The 16,226-nt window shown below is 42.3% G+C and overlaps 1 protein-coding gene across 1 annotated transcript; it reads right to left on the minus strand.

Moving 5' to 3' along the window:
• Positions 1-31: 31 nt before the first annotated feature.
• On the minus strand, positions 32-15,605 carry LAP3 (leucine aminopeptidase 3). Its single transcript, XM_086463963.1, has 13 exons — positions 15,483-15,605; positions 14,706-14,821; positions 14,318-14,372; positions 12,381-12,486; positions 11,118-11,277; positions 7,801-7,962; positions 6,654-6,812; positions 5,781-5,905; positions 4,349-4,437; positions 2,869-2,971; positions 1,114-1,193; positions 340-452; positions 32-230 (listed from the first exon to the last, which is right to left on the minus strand). The coding sequence occupies exons 1-13, from the start codon at positions 15,603-15,605 to the stop codon at positions 32-34; spliced, it is 1,590 nt and encodes a 529-aa protein (XP_086320089.1).
• Between the last annotated feature and the right edge of the window lie 621 nt (positions 15,606-16,226).

A 16,226-nucleotide genomic window follows, 5' to 3' on the forward strand; every position in this document is an offset into this window, starting at 1 on the left:
AGGCAGAGTGGATGATTTTAGAATAAGTATTTTATTTGGCATTGTGACTGTCTTGACTTAATCGAGCTGCAAACTCTACCAGCGTTCTTGTAGGCCGCCCTGCCATGCCTTTTCGAAGATAGGGCACCTCATCTTTATTTGACATCACACCAGCTATATCTAAATGAGCCCAGTGAGGGACAGTCACAAATTCCTTCAAGAATGCAGCAGCTGTGCATGCTCCTCCAGCTCTGTGGGAAGCAGAAAAATTGTACTGTTTCTGAAGCGACACCAACAGCACAAACATTTCACAAACACACTGAAAGAAAGAGGCACATGAAGGACTTCGGTACATCTTACCTGCTGTACTTCCCAATGTTACTCAGATCTGCAAGAGGACAGTCTGTTACTTGTTTTGTGTAATGCTCAAAAAGAGGCATTCTCCAAACTCTGTCTCCTGTCAAAATGCTGGCCTGAAAAAGAAACAGTGATAGTTCTGGCAATCTTTTTTTTTTTTTAAGCTGCATTTATAAGCCCCGGTATCATGCATGCTTATTTTTGTTTAGCTTTGATCAGTCTGAAAATCTTCAGCCCAATACAGTATTAGGTATTTGGAAACACACCACAAAACAAAACAGTGAATCCTACTTTTTAGGTACTTCACTGTTAGTCTAAAGGCAAAAATCTAAAGACTGTCTTTTTTTTTCCCAATTTTTTTGTTCCTGACACACAAATCCTTCCCTTCAGAGACTTCCTTTAGCCATCATGCTTCAGCCACCCTCAATGGCGCTCTCAGTTTCTCAGCGTTGTTATGCAAGACCAATTGTCTTTCAACATGAACTAACCAGTCGGTAGTCCAGAGCTTACGCACATGCAGTAAGTTATCAGAACATGCAGATCCTTGAGATGATGTGCATGCTGTTTGCTGTATATTAAACCTCACTAAAAAGCTAGTAATAAATAGTCAAAATTATTTTCAGTTAAATACAGTACTAACCATTCCTACAAGATTTCAAAATGTAATAACATACATTTTAGATTTGCATAAAGACTGTCAGTAATGCACTAACTTCTGAATAACGACAGCTATTACTGAATGATTACTATGATCTAATAATTGTGCAGATGGCCTACCTCATAAAGGTGAGTCCAAAGCCAAGGTGAGTTTGTGAACACTCCAGTCGCAGCAGACCCCAATGCAACATCCATGGCACCTACAGAAACACACCTTCAAGGTTACACAAAGGCAAAGGTGGACCTGAGCTATTCCTCTGCATCCTGACTCCTCACAGAACTTTCCATCTTTAGAAATTACTGATAATGGGAATTAAAGTCTGCAAAACCTAAAGATTTTAGTACACTTACGTTTTTAAAAGTTTAAATGTTAAAACATTTAGACAGTCTAATAGGACAAGAATTCATAAAAATTATATTCTGTATCTCATGAAACTAGACTTTGTTTTCATCTTGATGTTTCTCAACAGTATTTCTAATATAATGTACTTGGCAATAACAGCATCTTCTCAAAAAAACCCATCCAGTTTTTATTGTTTCTATATAGCAAATGTGAGTGGACTTCTGATTTAGAGACCTCCACAATTTTCGAGCTGATGCTTTCCCTTTTGTCAATTTCACTTGCATAGATTTTTGCACAGCATATGTGAATTTATTTTAAATGAAAATAATCCTTATCAAAATACTAAACCATGCCTAAACCAGAGGGATTACATACGTATTTATTTATTTGATGTCACAGAACTACTTCTCTAATGCCAATAATAAATCCTCAGTGAGATTGAAAAAAGTAGTTTAACCAAATGAAATGTCAAAGAAGTTTTTACAGGAACTCTCCTCCTTCCTCCTTGGTGCCCACAGATCACAAACACTGAATAATCTATGGTGGCAGTAAACGCCTCCTTCTATCATGCCCTTTATATGGGAACACTTTTATACAAGTCAACGGTGTCAGAGTCTGCTCCCCTTCTGTCTACTGAAATTTTCCACAGCATTTGAACTGGTAAAACTGATGGAGCATAATTTAAAGCACTGGTAGAAAATGTATAGAAATATAATTATTTTGCTTAGCATATTCACTAAGCAACACAGTGGACTCCTGTCTGAATTACTCTTCCACATTTACTCTCATTCCAGCTACATCCCTTCACCCACAACAGCTTGTTACTGCAGTTCATGGGATGCATACCCAATGCTGGTTTTAAATCAAACTATAACATCATTCATATATAACTGCAGAGATGAAACAAAGCACATTTTATTACACCTGAAAGTATGCAAACTGCAAGTAAGAGATACCTCAGTCAAACGAGATCTTGGGAAGATAACAACTCTCTTATTCTATTATCTAGAATCATGGAGACCTGAGCTAGCTCACATAATGGTGCTGGCTACTACAGAGCTCAGGCACCCAGAGAGCCATTCACAAAGAAACTCTTTTGTCTCCAGCATGGCCAGTGCTGTATGGACCCAGCAGGACTCTTCACACCAGTATCTCTGCATCACACAGCCCCAGGAGGTGGGAACGCTTAGCTCAGAAATGGAAGCACTGGAAAACATTGTGCAGAAACATCTAAGTCTGCACAGCTTTTCCTGCTCTTAGTTCCAGCTTGGCTGGGCCGGCCCAACTTCATCTACATCGCTGAGCACATACCTTGCATGCCAACACCCTCCCCAGTCCTAGAGACACGGTGCAGCCGTACCAGCTGTTCAGAGCATAAACGTGCTAGCTGTTGTCCTACAACATGTAAAGTCATCCCAGTTGCTTCTGAACTCAGGTTGGCTTTATATACATAATGCAACTAATCCACAGCTCAATTACTAAGAGTAACAAAGAACGGACTTGCAATATGAGCAGGGAAGGGTGCTGGTTACCTGTTAATGTTGCGGCATTCACGATAGCCCTTGCATTGAAGTTGTGGGCATAACAGAGAGCATCAGCTAACAGCAGTCTTCCTTCTGCATCTGTGTTATCTACCTTCAGGTGCAAAATTAGTAAAAACAGATTGACTACTGAAGACACTCTTTTCACTGACTTATTTCTTACATATTACTTTAAATAGCTGTCAGATTGTAAATGCACTGCCACAGGTCCTAGGAACTTCAGGTAATCGAAATTTACTCAAACTAAACTAAAAAAAAAAGATAGTATTGATGTACAGTTATGTTTATACAATAAAAGCAAAATCTTTCAGCACCGCAAACTCCTCTGCATGCTGGACCTCTGTGCTGCTGGCTCCTCAGAAGAGCCTAGGGGCTGAAGAGGTGCCCCAGGGGAACACAGGGGGCTGGTTACCACTCCCAGTAAAGCCCCAGGAATCCCAGGGGCTGCTTCTAAGCAAGGACAAGGGTCTGGCCAATGGAAACCACAGAGGAGGAGAGGCACCAAGAAGCACAGATGCACACTTGGGCACAGTTCCTTGTTATACTGCTTTCTCTTTGGATCTTGAAACTTTTTCTAAAAAGAAAAATCAATAGCCCTTTTGTTTCTTCCCCCTTTCAGGGAAAATTCATGATGAATTCTGCAAGATTAATTGCATTGTTTGCTCTGAGCTACTAGCACTTCCTTGCAAATTTCTTCTTGGTGGGAGAATATGCCCCCAGTCTTTTCCTGCAAAGCAGACGGTAACAACTCAGTTTTGGGAGAAGACCCTCAAGGAACTGGAAGGTTGAGCAAGTCAAAGGTGGCAGAATCACAGAAATCCAAAGAAAGGGAAAAATATTAAGTCATCTACTTCTGCACAAAATGAGTGGTCTACAGCACAGTGACTTTCAGTACCATTTAATCTATTAGATGAATATGGAAAAGTTTGCATTAAATACTAAATATGTATTTTGAGTACTGATTTGGCAAGCTCCTTTGAACCAACAGCTCCTATGACTGGGAGTTCTGTTTGTACAGAGCAGCTTGCCAGTGTAAAGTGGCTACATGGCCAGTGGTTATGTCAGCAGGAAACGAACGCTCTTATGTCTTACTACAGATAGCAGGGAAGTGTCCTAAAGGGCCTGATGGAAGCAATTAATGTGTTATTCATTCTGACTGAGAACCTGTATTTATGGGCATCATAAACCAAGATTTTTCTAGTGTGTTCAGTAAGCAACCGTAGTTTTCAGCTTTTCCTCACAATTTATAAAAACATGTCTAATCTCTTCAATCTGTATTTATATTTGAAAGAATCCTATTATAGCAATTTCTAATTAATAACATGCTGCTTACATTTTTTAAAAAGTACATTTGCACTGCTTATCTTTTTAAAGGGTCTTTTCAAACATGTACTCTGGCTGTAGTCATTACCTTGATTGACTAAACCAATTCACTAGAAGTATTCAAAGTATTCAAGTCTCACATGCATACCTGTATTGTTTTTCCATTCTTGGCTCTAACTACATCCCCAGGCTTGTTTGCCTTACCACTGGGCATATTTTCGCAGAGGGGTGCCAAACCTCAGGGGGGAAAAAAGAAAAGCGCATTACTAGTTTCTGTCTCAGACAAGATGTAGAAAACACACTTAGAAAAAACCCAAATACCTCAGGAAAACAGTACTATTCTCATCCTGAACTTGTGCTCAAAATTAAAATTTTCCTGGTTTGTGAAAGGCACATGGTCCAGTTTTCAATCAGGAAAATTCCTCTGCATGCTGCACCACCACATTCTCTCACCTACACTAGGATTTAAGACCAGGGAGATCAGAGGAGCAACAAATACCATCTTCTATCTTCCCTACAGGAATAATTAGTCATGTGTAAAGGGATTTCTTTCTTTCTGAAATTAAAAAATTCTCAAATTAACACTCAGCCATTCAAGCTCTGCTCAAGCTCAAGCTCTACACACATGAACATGCTGTAATGTCAAGAGGGGTCCAAGGACTCGCCACAGAACTCCAACCATAAGAAAAGCAAAGAGGTGAGCAAAAAATAGGGTCAGCATCAAAACTCCAACTATGAATAGGATAATGGGATGAAGGGCACTCTACCATTCCGAGGGAAAACCTGCTCCTGGCACAAGGAATAAGTGAACTGTGAGCCACCACTTTTCAGTAGAATTATGTACTCAGACTTTTGCTCCACTGATTCAGTCCTCCTTGCCATTGCACACTTTTAAGAGAGAACGGTGTGAGGATGTGTGTTTCGCTGCCCTCTACTGGTAGAAGCATAAAAGTGACTAAAATACTAGTTTCTTGAAAATTCTCAAACATAAAACTTATCCTAGAATGGATTACATGTCATCACCAACTGGTTTTGCCACAGCTGCTGAATCAGCTCATGTAATTTTAGCTGTGCAACATTTCTGCAGAAAAAATAAGCATTGCTTGTCCTCAGAATCGTATCAGACTGGTTTTGTTTGTTTGTTTCAGATTTCTGCTGAGATATCACCTAAGGAAACAAGCTGATCCCTCTTCCTGTTCAGCTGTGGCAAACACTCACGGAGGCAGCTCAGCTCAGCTCACTCTCATTTTCAATTGCTTTTAGATATCCACATTCCTTCTTGTAATGAAGAACCAGGACTTCTGAAAAAGTCATTCAAAGTAAGTTTATTGACAATCATTTCTCCCTAAGATCTAAAAATCATGGCTTCAAAATTTTATTTTGGTGTCACAATATTTTATTCAAGCAAAACTAGTGATTTTTTGATAAGCAAGTAAAAATGGAAGAGAGGCTGAGCAAGGGAACAAGAATCCACGACATGTCTGTAAGACCATTAACCACTGCTAATACTAGAAAAAACTACTGTCTAAATGAAAACTTGTAGAACTAAGATTTTTGGATTCTCACAGAAACACACTTACCAATTATGTTAAGAGGTAGATTTAAAGCTGCTGCTGTCACAATGGCTGAACAGACAGTTGCTGCTCCTCCCATATCTGCTCTCATCGCATCCATACCTGATGATGGCTTCAGTGAAATGCCACCACTGGAACAAACAGCACAAGTATCATCCAACACGTAGGAGTTCGGTGTGGCACACGCTGATAATACTCTGTCCATCAGTATGCTTTAGCACTGAATATCAGTAAATGCTAGACTTGATGTTTCCAAATATTCCTGAAATCAAGGTACCTGGGTTTTCATTTCGGATAAGGTATGTCCCCGAGTTACTTCCTCGTAACTGGGACACCATAAAAATCCAGGTAATCTGCCACTGACTAACTCAATGGTCTTCAGGTTAGCAGAAGAGCACAAAACAAGAACAAAATAGCACACCTGGTTAAAATCAGCATATGCAGGGGAACTGACTGATAAATTCTCCAGTAGTTATGTGACATGAAAAGCAGTTATAAGGAACTGCAGCAAAGAATGAACTATTTTCTCTTTCCTTAAGCATGGCCTAGATGTCCAGTGACAGACTGCAATTATAAACATGTAATTTCTTCATCCAGAGGTTTACTCAGACCAAAAAAGAAGAAATAGCACATTCTTTGTTTTCTTTCCCCCTGAATTTCCATTTTCCCCTTACAAGATGAGGGCATGTAAATTCCTACATTGTTCAACCACTCGGGCCTGTCTTATCCCCAGGAAAGGCAGCACAATCTACTAGATAAGGCAAATTCACTGGAATGGCATTGGAAGATGTGCTGAACAAAGAAAACTCATCTCCTTGTTGAACATGAATAGCAGGAAGGCATTTCCCCCCCCCAGTCTTAAAATATTAGCATACATACCTGTCAAATGTTACTCCTTTTCCTACAAATACCAACGGGGAGTCAGTTGTATTAGCACCACCTAAATAGTGGATCTCCAGAAAGATGGGAGGTTCAGCCGAACCCTTAGCTACACTCAGGAATGCTCCCATCTGTTCTGTTGTTATCCAAGACTCTGGTCTGGAATATAAATACATATTAATTATTTTTGGTAATTGGACACTTCGATCAAGATAATTATGTTTGGTTGGCTTTTAAAAGATCACAAACTGTTAATTCCATTTTAGCTATTTTGGAAACTGTCATTTAAATCCAACCATTACTACTTTTTTTTTTGTGAAACAGAAAAACACTTCCTCAAAGTTGCTGCTTGGTTTTTGTTTTGCCTCATTTAAAAAAAGCAACCAAAGAAACAAGAGCTCGTCTACATGTTCTGCTCATAAACTTCCGACTTTCACTTGACCATGAGGCTGTAGTCTTTGAAGGCTTAGGAAGTGAAAATATTGCAGCAGGTTATAGTTCAGGTTTCTGCTACCACGATGGTCAACTATAGGCAAAGCTGATTTCTCTCAGTCTTTTGCTTTTCAACAAAACAGTCTCCAACACTTGCTCAACCAGTTAGCCCATTTCCAAAGTGCAGTAACTAGCAATTCAGAGGCAAGAAGCATTGGCTGTGTAAACTCAATCGAAAGGGCTTTTGTGGCTACATCTCCACATTTTTAACAGCTAAAAAAACCTCAACAATAACAGCAATAAAGAGAGGACGTCTAATTACCACATCCAAAGAAAAAAGCAAAGGTATGTATAAAACCCACGGGAAGAAAACAAAAGGTATTAGAAAAAAGGTGCCTAGCATTTGTGCTCTGTTCACTGAGTCTTCATCAGGCTTCCTTTCACAGCACATGTTAATCAAGCAGGAACTGACTGCATGACTAATGGACAGTTAATCATTTCACTGCGTCACAGTATCTTGCTTACTCTGCAAACTAGAAGCTCACCCTGTAACAGTGAGAACTCTTGCAGTCTGGGCACCCCCCGGACCTTTTTGCCAAACACTTCCCCTGCTTTTGTCATTTGAAGCAGCACAGTGAAAACGAGAGCCCGCTGCAGATCTGAATAACCTGGAAGGTATCTTACCCCAGAGAGGAAACATTTCAATGGAATTTACCTTATATGGACCTTCACATTGCTGAAACTTCTGAGCTTCTGTTCAATGTGTTCAGCAAATTTGATTGGAGTTATATAATTAGCTGGAGCCTCCATAAGGTACCGAGCGAGGTTCTGACCCTCAGCGTAGATAACGCCTTTTTGCCAGGCTTCATTTTCAGCACTAAACAACACCATACAATAATCAGGATCATAAACATTTGCAGAAGTAAGATGTTGTCAGCATCCATCTGTTCCCTCCTATTTGAAAATGTGGTATCATTAATTTGGGGCAATTAAGAATGTCATAGTAATCCTACTACAAGGAATTTAGTATAAGATCCAACATGCATCTAGTCCAGTAGCTCATCTCTGGTTCTAGTCAGTGCCAAATGCTTCACAGAAAGCAAGAAGAATCCTAGAGCAGACACATGTAAAATTATCTATGACATTAGGTCTTGTCCTAATCCTTACCAGTCAGATTGGCTTAAATCCTTCAGCACAAGGTTTAATACCCCTTCCAAAATTTGTAATTCCATCAATTATAACGACCCTGAAAGTTTTTATTTACCACTCAGAGCCTCCAATTCTGTTTTTCACTTTACTGAAATATGATTACATGATAAGAGTGGAATTTGGATCTCATTTCAGTGCACTCAAGGCATTTCACTAACAAATGACAGAGCAAACTTTTGAAGAGCTGCCTGCATAGGAAATGGGGATGTCTCTTTGGTTACTTTGCAAAACAACCAGTAGAAAACCCTTCATTTCACTGAAACAAAGTTAAAAGACTTACTTGCTTTAAAAGATATCACAAAGCAGGGCTGGATTCCACCTCTCAAAAGAGCAACACAGTGAAGGAAGAATCCAGGAGGAATATAGAAACATTGCCTGGATATGGAGGGATAGAATCAAGAAGCCAAATCTCAGCTGACACTGAAACTGGCAAGAGGTGGGAATGGCAACACGAGGACTTTAACAGGTACCTCATCAGGAAAAGGAAGGCCAGGAATAACGCTATCCCCTTGCTAAATGGGGCAGGCAATCTAGCAAACACTGGGAAGACTGAAGTTCTCAATGCCTGCTTTACATCAGGCTTAGTAATTCTTAAGGTCGGCTTCTAGATTCCCCAGTTCTCTGTGCTTAGTAACAGAGTTTGGGGAAGAAAGGTACTACCCATGGCAGAGGGAGACAGGCTTAGGACCGCTTACGAAAGCTGGACATACACAAATCCTTGGTAGCAGGCAGGATATATCCAAGACGATGGAGGGAGCTGGGTGGCAACTTTGCAAGCTTGGTCTCTTTCAGTTTGAAAGGCCACGGCAACTGAATGTGGCCTATGATGATTGGAAAAGGACAAATCCCGATCTTTAAGAACTTCAAGAAGGATATAAGGAACTACAAGCCAGTTACCCTAGACTAATCTAAAAGTTTAAGGAGGAAGCAATCTTAGAAGCCATTTCCAGGTACATCAAGGACAAGATGGTCACTGGGAACAGTTCTTACAGATTTATTTGGGGCAGATCATGCCTGACCAACATGACTGGCTTTTATGATGAGAGGGCTGGCGCAGAGGACCACAGTGGGTGTCATTTAAGGTTTTAGCAAGGTTTTAATGCAGAATCCTTGCAGGCAAATTAAGAAAACGTGAATTGGAGGGGTAGGATACAAAATGGGTGAAGAACTGTAAGAACTGTTGAGCTCAGGAGATAGCAGACCACAGCTGAACAGTGTAGCTGCCAGTTAGTTATGTCTAGTTTTTCCTCAAGGGTTGATACTGAGGTTGATACCTTCATTAACAACTTGGACAATGAAATGTACCCTCAGTAGTTCATGGACAGGATCGCATTGTACTGGGTTGGATTAGAGTATGTTAAGGGAAATAATTATTTACCTCCTTGGCATTTGTGAGGCTGCACTTGGCTACATCTTTTGGCTGCATCTGGCTACTTTCACTTTTGAGTTCCCAAATACAAACCCAATACTCATAAACTGGAGAAAGTCCAAAGGAGGACCCCTAAAAGGGGTAGGGAGCTAGAGTACATGGCATATGAGGGAAGCTAAGAGAACTGGGTTTGTTTCACCTGGAGAAGAAAAATTTAGGAAAGATCTAATTGCAGTCTTTCCTCTACCCTTAGATAAGGCTTATAGAGAAGATTAAAGTGGACACATCTCAGAGCTGCACAGTAAGAGAGTAAGAGACAATGGTCTCAGGATTCAAAGAGAGAAACTGCAATAGGACATAAAGAAAATTCACCATAAGTGTAGTTAAGTGCTAGAACAGATGGCCCAGTGAGGTTGTGGAATTTCCATCTCAGGAGATATTCAAAACTGGACTAGACAAAGGGCTGATCAACCCGATCGAGCTTTAAAGTTGTATGTAACCTCCAGGTTATCCCTAATCCAAGTTGAAGCTGGACTAGATAACCTCCAGAGGTCCCTTCCAACCTAAACTATTATATAGAAAAATTACTTCCAGTATCATAAGTGGTCATAGGACCATCTATGTTTTCAGGAAGTATTTATTTAATACCAATATGATCGGCTGTGTTACAAAATGGGAAGAGTGTTGCACGTAGCTTATCAAGACATGCTTAAATTGAGATGTTTTTATTTTATTTCACTATTTTCCTCATAAGGAAGGACTCGTTCCTGTATAAAGTACATAAGGGAAATGCCTGTCCTCTGCGTGACACAATACCCTATATAGAATCATAGGATCAAAGTCCCCTCCGATAGAGTAACATGAGATTAATAAAACTTTGCTCTGGAACCAAAAGCTCTGATACTACTTTCTGCTCTCAAGTAACAGTGATGTCTATTTAGAGGCCAAAAGCACCCAAGCTTCTCTTCTTGCACTATACCCTGTGAATGACAATACAACAAATGAACTATGTAAAACATATCCATCATGGCATGGTCTGGTGTAGTTAACATTTCCTGATTCTCAGAAGGATTCATTCATTTAAGGAGTCTGAAATACCTCTGCTCCACAATGTTGACCCACAATACCAACAGAAGTCCTTTTATGTCACAACTATGCTTCAAGCAATTTTTTTTACTTTTATTTTTATCCTGGGCTGCCTTTTCTGCAAAGCAGCATTGATTTACCCTTAACCTCAGAACATGGCATACTAACAAAACACATTGAGCAAACAATCACAAATATGCTTGAGATATAAAACATTTCAGGAAATTCAAAGGAGTAGGAGTAGTGAAGAGGGATATTGCCGCTAGCCTTATTTTTCAGTCGTATGTTTTTCTCACACACAAGCATGCACAAGTTTTATAAATAAATAAACAAACAGATAAATAGGCAAGCTTTCCTTTTGCCATCACCTTCCATGAAGCTGAGGAGTAACTACAGGTTTCTTTTTTTGCTTCAGCTCGTTATATTCATGCAATCCAAGAAGAGCGCCTTCTGCAGCTGCCTGAGCATCTCCACAGGGGTCTACTTCAACACAAGGGATCTCCAGATCTTGGATCTGTCTGCAGCCAACTGACAAATACAGTTCAGAACTAGTAGACTGAGTATTGCACAGAACAGCAAAACAAGTGTCTGAGGTGATCAAAACGACATTTCAAGGAAAATATAATTTTAACTCAAGATATCTGTTTATAAGTAAATCAATTAAAATGATCACGCAGTAGAATAAAAATGCTGATGACCATATATGATAGATTCTGACTAAAAATATCACTTGATGAACTGTAATGATTAAGATATTACAGAAGAATAAAAAGGAAACTCCGCAGTTCTGACTCCTTTAAGCTCACTCGATATCAAAGAAAAGCCCCATCGCTCTGGAGTCATGGATTATGACTATCTATAAGTATCAGAATTTTGCAGTAATTTAGGTTTTTGCTAAAAAGTATATGACTGCTCTTTTCTTCTAAATGAGTTTATGCATACTTTTACAAAGAAACAGAAATAATAATATTCCATACATTCTATTTTGTACCCAAATAATTTAACAATGTTTTGGCAGCTGGTGAGACAACATAGGCTAGCACTTTGGACATACAGCTGTCCTACATGTGTGACTGGACCTCCAGCCTCAGATTATAAACTCTGCAGTGAGAATTCTTTTTATTTTTGTTTTACACACACTTCGATGCAGCAGTCATCCCTGAGTAAGATAGAGAGGGAGAGGCGGCCTCTGCCTACAACAGATAATATACTGAATCATAATACTGAAGATTGTGAGATACCAGTTTTTAACACAAATATCTCAATTACAAACTAAGTGGCAAGAGTAAATATATGTGCATACTGAAGTACAGTGTGAGCACAAAGTGAATCAGCGATGCTCAGGCTTCAACATAGTAAGGATTAAACAAGTGCCTGTTCAGGAAAGTTATTAGATGTAACCAACTGCAGTTACCTGTCTGCAGATTGATTTACATGCCGTAACTCCTTCCTCACTAAGGAAAAACTTACATGAATATCAGTGACAAACAAATGCATTTACCAAACCACACAGCAGGTTCTGCCTTTCAAAACAAAGTCATATCTAGACTCACTCTTCAAAAATGGAACATGCTGCATCATTGCAACAGTTTTATAGACAAAATGATTAAGAAAACTTAAAAACAGCTAACCTGCAACAGCTGCACGAATATTTTCTTTGCCTTCATTCCAGTTTTCTTGGTCATTTACTCCAGCATTCTTCTTACCCAAGCCAACTACAACCACGCTTGGAAAGTCCTAGATGAAGCCAACACACAAATGGATTCACTTTCCTCACCATTACAGCCACAGCAGAGCTGTTAAAAAGACCTTATGTTCCAAATCAAGCCAAGCACAGCACTAAAACACATTCAGTACTTTCTACATTACACGCCTTTCTTCGTTAAGAGTGCCAGTGCGGTGCCACTTTCTCGCACTCCCAGTCATTTCCCACAGCCACGTAACCAGTTGTTCCCTTCCCCAGCTAACAGCTAATCATGCTTACTGCAGCCGTCAGCGCTTTGTGCTCAACGCATAGCAAATGTGACGCTTCCAAGGGCAAGTCCAAGAGTCCTTTGAAAGCAGATACAGCTTTCCAGCTGCAACAAAGGTCAGAGCTGAGCTGGAGAAGTGCAGCCTTTTTTGGCACACTACTACGTTCAAGGAAATAAAATCACTTCAAAGGCTGAGCTATTAGCTCAGCTGGCAGGAGCTGAGCTGGCATGACTGGCCAGGTAACAAACCAAAGCTGCACAGAGGCACGCAGCTCCAGAACTCAGGGAAGCAATGTAGCACAGCAGACTAAGCGCTTGCCTTATAAGCTGCAAGTGGAAGGCAAAAAGGAAGAAATAACGAAGGTTAAAGGAGCCTTTTAAGAATGAAGTCAAATTTATATGAAACTCAAGGTTATACATATGAACAAATTTCCCATAGCTCTGAAGAAAAATGAAATTAATCTTAGGCTTTCCCTTCTGTCACAAGTAGCCGCTCTGTCAGATTCTAACAATTAGCTTTCAAACTGTTACACTGTGGCAGTCTTTTAGTCCACAAGATGCCAGCTTTCCAGAAGGTCAGTGATTCACCAGAAGATCAGTGATTCAAGTTTACGGTGTTTGTTTTTTTTTAGTTATTATTTTACACACTTAGTGCATAAGGCTAAGTTCTACTGCCTTCTCTTGCAGAGATCTGCTACTCACTTCAGAGGCCACCCTGTATGCAGAACTGGGATAACGGGACCTTCAGTGTACTCAACTTCTGCTAAATTTCCAAGAGCCTTTCTACTGAGTCGGGTGTCCCCTGTCTGCAGCCTCCGCACAGGAATTTACACATGGTAGGCAATGCTCACTACAAATTGATTTATTTAAAATCATTTGAATAGCCATAATGTAAGATCCGGTTACTTAGGCACAGACACCTAGTGCCACATGACATGTCTGCCTAGCCTCTAGCTACTACTCCAAAAAAACCCACAAATTGCACCGTATCTGCCAGCTCCATGTAAGTGCATCAGATGTATTAAGGCTTCACAAATGGCACCAAAAGCCTAACTTTAAGCAGATGGATCCCCATCGTGTCCATGCAGACAAAAATCCTGCTTAAAGAACAATCCCACGTCTTGTTTTCATAGGTTTCAAACACATAACTTTAAACCCTCTAATTAAGGCCTACAATGGGACTACCTTGTGTTACAACTATCATGTCTGGAAGGTCTTTGCACGTATCAGTACACACTTGTGCACTCGCTCCTCCCCAAGTTCTACAGAAGGCACAGTAGAAGCCTGACTCAAAGCCGTTGTGCTTCAGCTCATTCAGCAAGCAGTTAGTCAGAGCACATCCCCTTTGGAGCACACTTGTCTACATCTTCCCAATTTGCAGCAGAATGGAGGGAGCACAGGATTATGCAGAAGGCCACGTGAACTTGGGAGTGCAGAACAGGAGGTTTCAGCAAGAAACGCATCTTTTGGTGAGAGGGGCGAGAGGGGGGAAAGAAGTATTTATACAAGCACAGCAGTGAACTCAGCTTAAAATAAGAGGCAAGGGCAAACTTCACACATGAATCAATATGCACACAAAAATCCAAAGTTCGTACCTGATGCAAACCATGGAATATGCGTGTTTTGCCTTTCTTCAAAGGTGGCCCACATCTAGGACACAAAAAGATTCTTTCAACAAATAAGTCCTCATTGGTGACAAAGCTTACGGTACTACGTTCACTCCACAACCACACGGTGCTCCTCAACACTGTACTGGGATGCTTGGACCAGTGCTGATTCACAGAAAAGGACAGTTCCCATGAACATTTTGAACATTCCCCAGACTTGTTTCTTTCCACAGGAGTCCCCCTCCAAACTGGTTGGTAGAAGCAAATACCAGCCTGAGAAGCTGTATGGATACAAAAACTAATAATAATTAAAAGATCACTTTTATTGGTGTTTGTAGGTGCTTTAATCCATTTCAGAAGTTTATCACACACTTACACAGACAGAAGCTCTCTCAGCTTTCCAGACACAAGTCTGTCGAAAGCATCTCCTGCACTAGTGAACTGGGCAGCACCTTCATCCTTTTCACTTGAGTAGATTCCCAGAACAAGACCCTAAAAAAGACGCACATTAATGTAAACAACATGAAATTAAGAGACCCATCCGAAAGGCAGCAAGCTCATTCAAACTATAGCTACGGGTACAGATATTCTCTCAGTTTATGCATTCATCTAACTCGTTGCACAGAGCAACACTTTGGTAAACCAGGATAATCGACTACAACTACTTTTAAGCGCGAAAAAGAAATGAGATAGTGTAACTAACACAATAACGCCTTTGGCTAGCACCTAAACAAAGGTTCTTTCAGTCTGTAACTTGAAAGCATAGGACAGCTTCTCCCCAGCTCCTCCCCCCACCGCAGACGCCCAGCCCCGTGCATCCAGGGGAGCATTGGGAGCCGTACCGCTCCCGGCCCAAGCCCACCGGCAGGGCAGCGAGGTGCCGGGGCGGGAAGGCGGCTCTGCCCCGGCAGGGAACTTCTCCAGGGCGCAGCCCCCCGGCGGCCCCTGCACGGCCCCGCCGCGGGTCTACGAGGTGAAGGCGCAGGCCGGACCGGGGGGGGGCGGGGGGCACAGGGCGGGGAGACCCGGCGCCGGGCACTCTCAGCCGTGAGCTGCGGAGCCCAGCAGGAGGAAGGCGCACCCCAGGCCCCCGCGGGACGCCCCCGCTGCCTCGGTTCACCCCGAGCAAGAGGCGCCCCCCGCCGCCCCTCACCTTCCCGCCCGCCCCGCGGCTGTAGCCCCGCGGCGAGGGCCCCTGGGCCGAGCAGCTGCAGGCCAGGAGCAGGTCCCGGCCGAGGCGGCGGGCGGCCGCCCTCCGCACCCAGGGCAGCAGCATGGCCGGCGGGGAGGGAGGCGGGACGGCCCGCACGCTGCCCCCTGACCCCGGCGCGCCGACGGCCTCATCAGGCGGCGCCGCGCGGGGCGGTGCCTGCGGCGGGGCGGGGCCGAGGCGGAGGGCGGGAGGTGGGGAGGGCCGGCACGGCGGGGCCCGGGTGGGTAAGGCGGCCAGCAGCGTCCTGGCCTGTATCAGCAATAGCGTGGCCAGCAGGAGTAGGGGAGTGATCGTGCTCCTGTACTGGGCACTGGTGAGGCCGCACGTCGAGTACTGTGTGCAGTTTTGGGCACCACAGTGTCGGAAAGACGTTGAGGTGCTGGAGTGTGTCCAGAGAAAGGCAACGAAGCGGGTGAAGGGTCTGGAGAATAGGTGTTATGAGGAGCAGCTGAGGGAACTGGTTTAGTCTGGAGCAAAGGAGGCTGAGGGGAGACCTTATTGCTCTCTACAACTACCTGAAAGGAGGTTGTAGTGAGGTGGGGGTTGGTCTGATCTCTCAAGTAACAAGCAATAGGACGAGAGGAAATGGCCTTAAATTGTGCCAGGGGAGGTTTAGATTTGACATTAGGAAAAATTTCTTTACTGAAAGAGTGGTCAGTCATTGGAACAGGCTGCCCAGGGAGG

The sequence above is a fragment of the Leptosomus discolor genome, chromosome 4, assembly GCF_034619465.1.
Source record: "Leptosomus discolor isolate bLepDis1 chromosome 4, bLepDis1.hap2, whole genome shotgun sequence".
Taxonomy (NCBI): domain Eukaryota; kingdom Metazoa; phylum Chordata; class Aves; order Leptosomiformes; family Leptosomidae; genus Leptosomus; species Leptosomus discolor.

Coding starts and splice junctions, on each gene's coding strand:
- LAP3 (XM_086463963.1), bottom strand. CDS start 15,605: ATGCTGCTGCCCTGGGTGCGGAGGGCGGCCGCCCGCCGCCTCGGCCGG. Junction 7,963..11,117: donor ACTCCTCAGCTTCATGGAAG/GTGATGGCAAAA, acceptor GGTGTTGTTTAG/TGCTGAAAATGAAGCCTGGC. Junction 4,438..5,780: donor TCTACCTCTTAACATAATTG/GTAAGTGTGTTT, acceptor TTCCCCCCTGAG/GTTTGGCACCCCTCTGCGAA.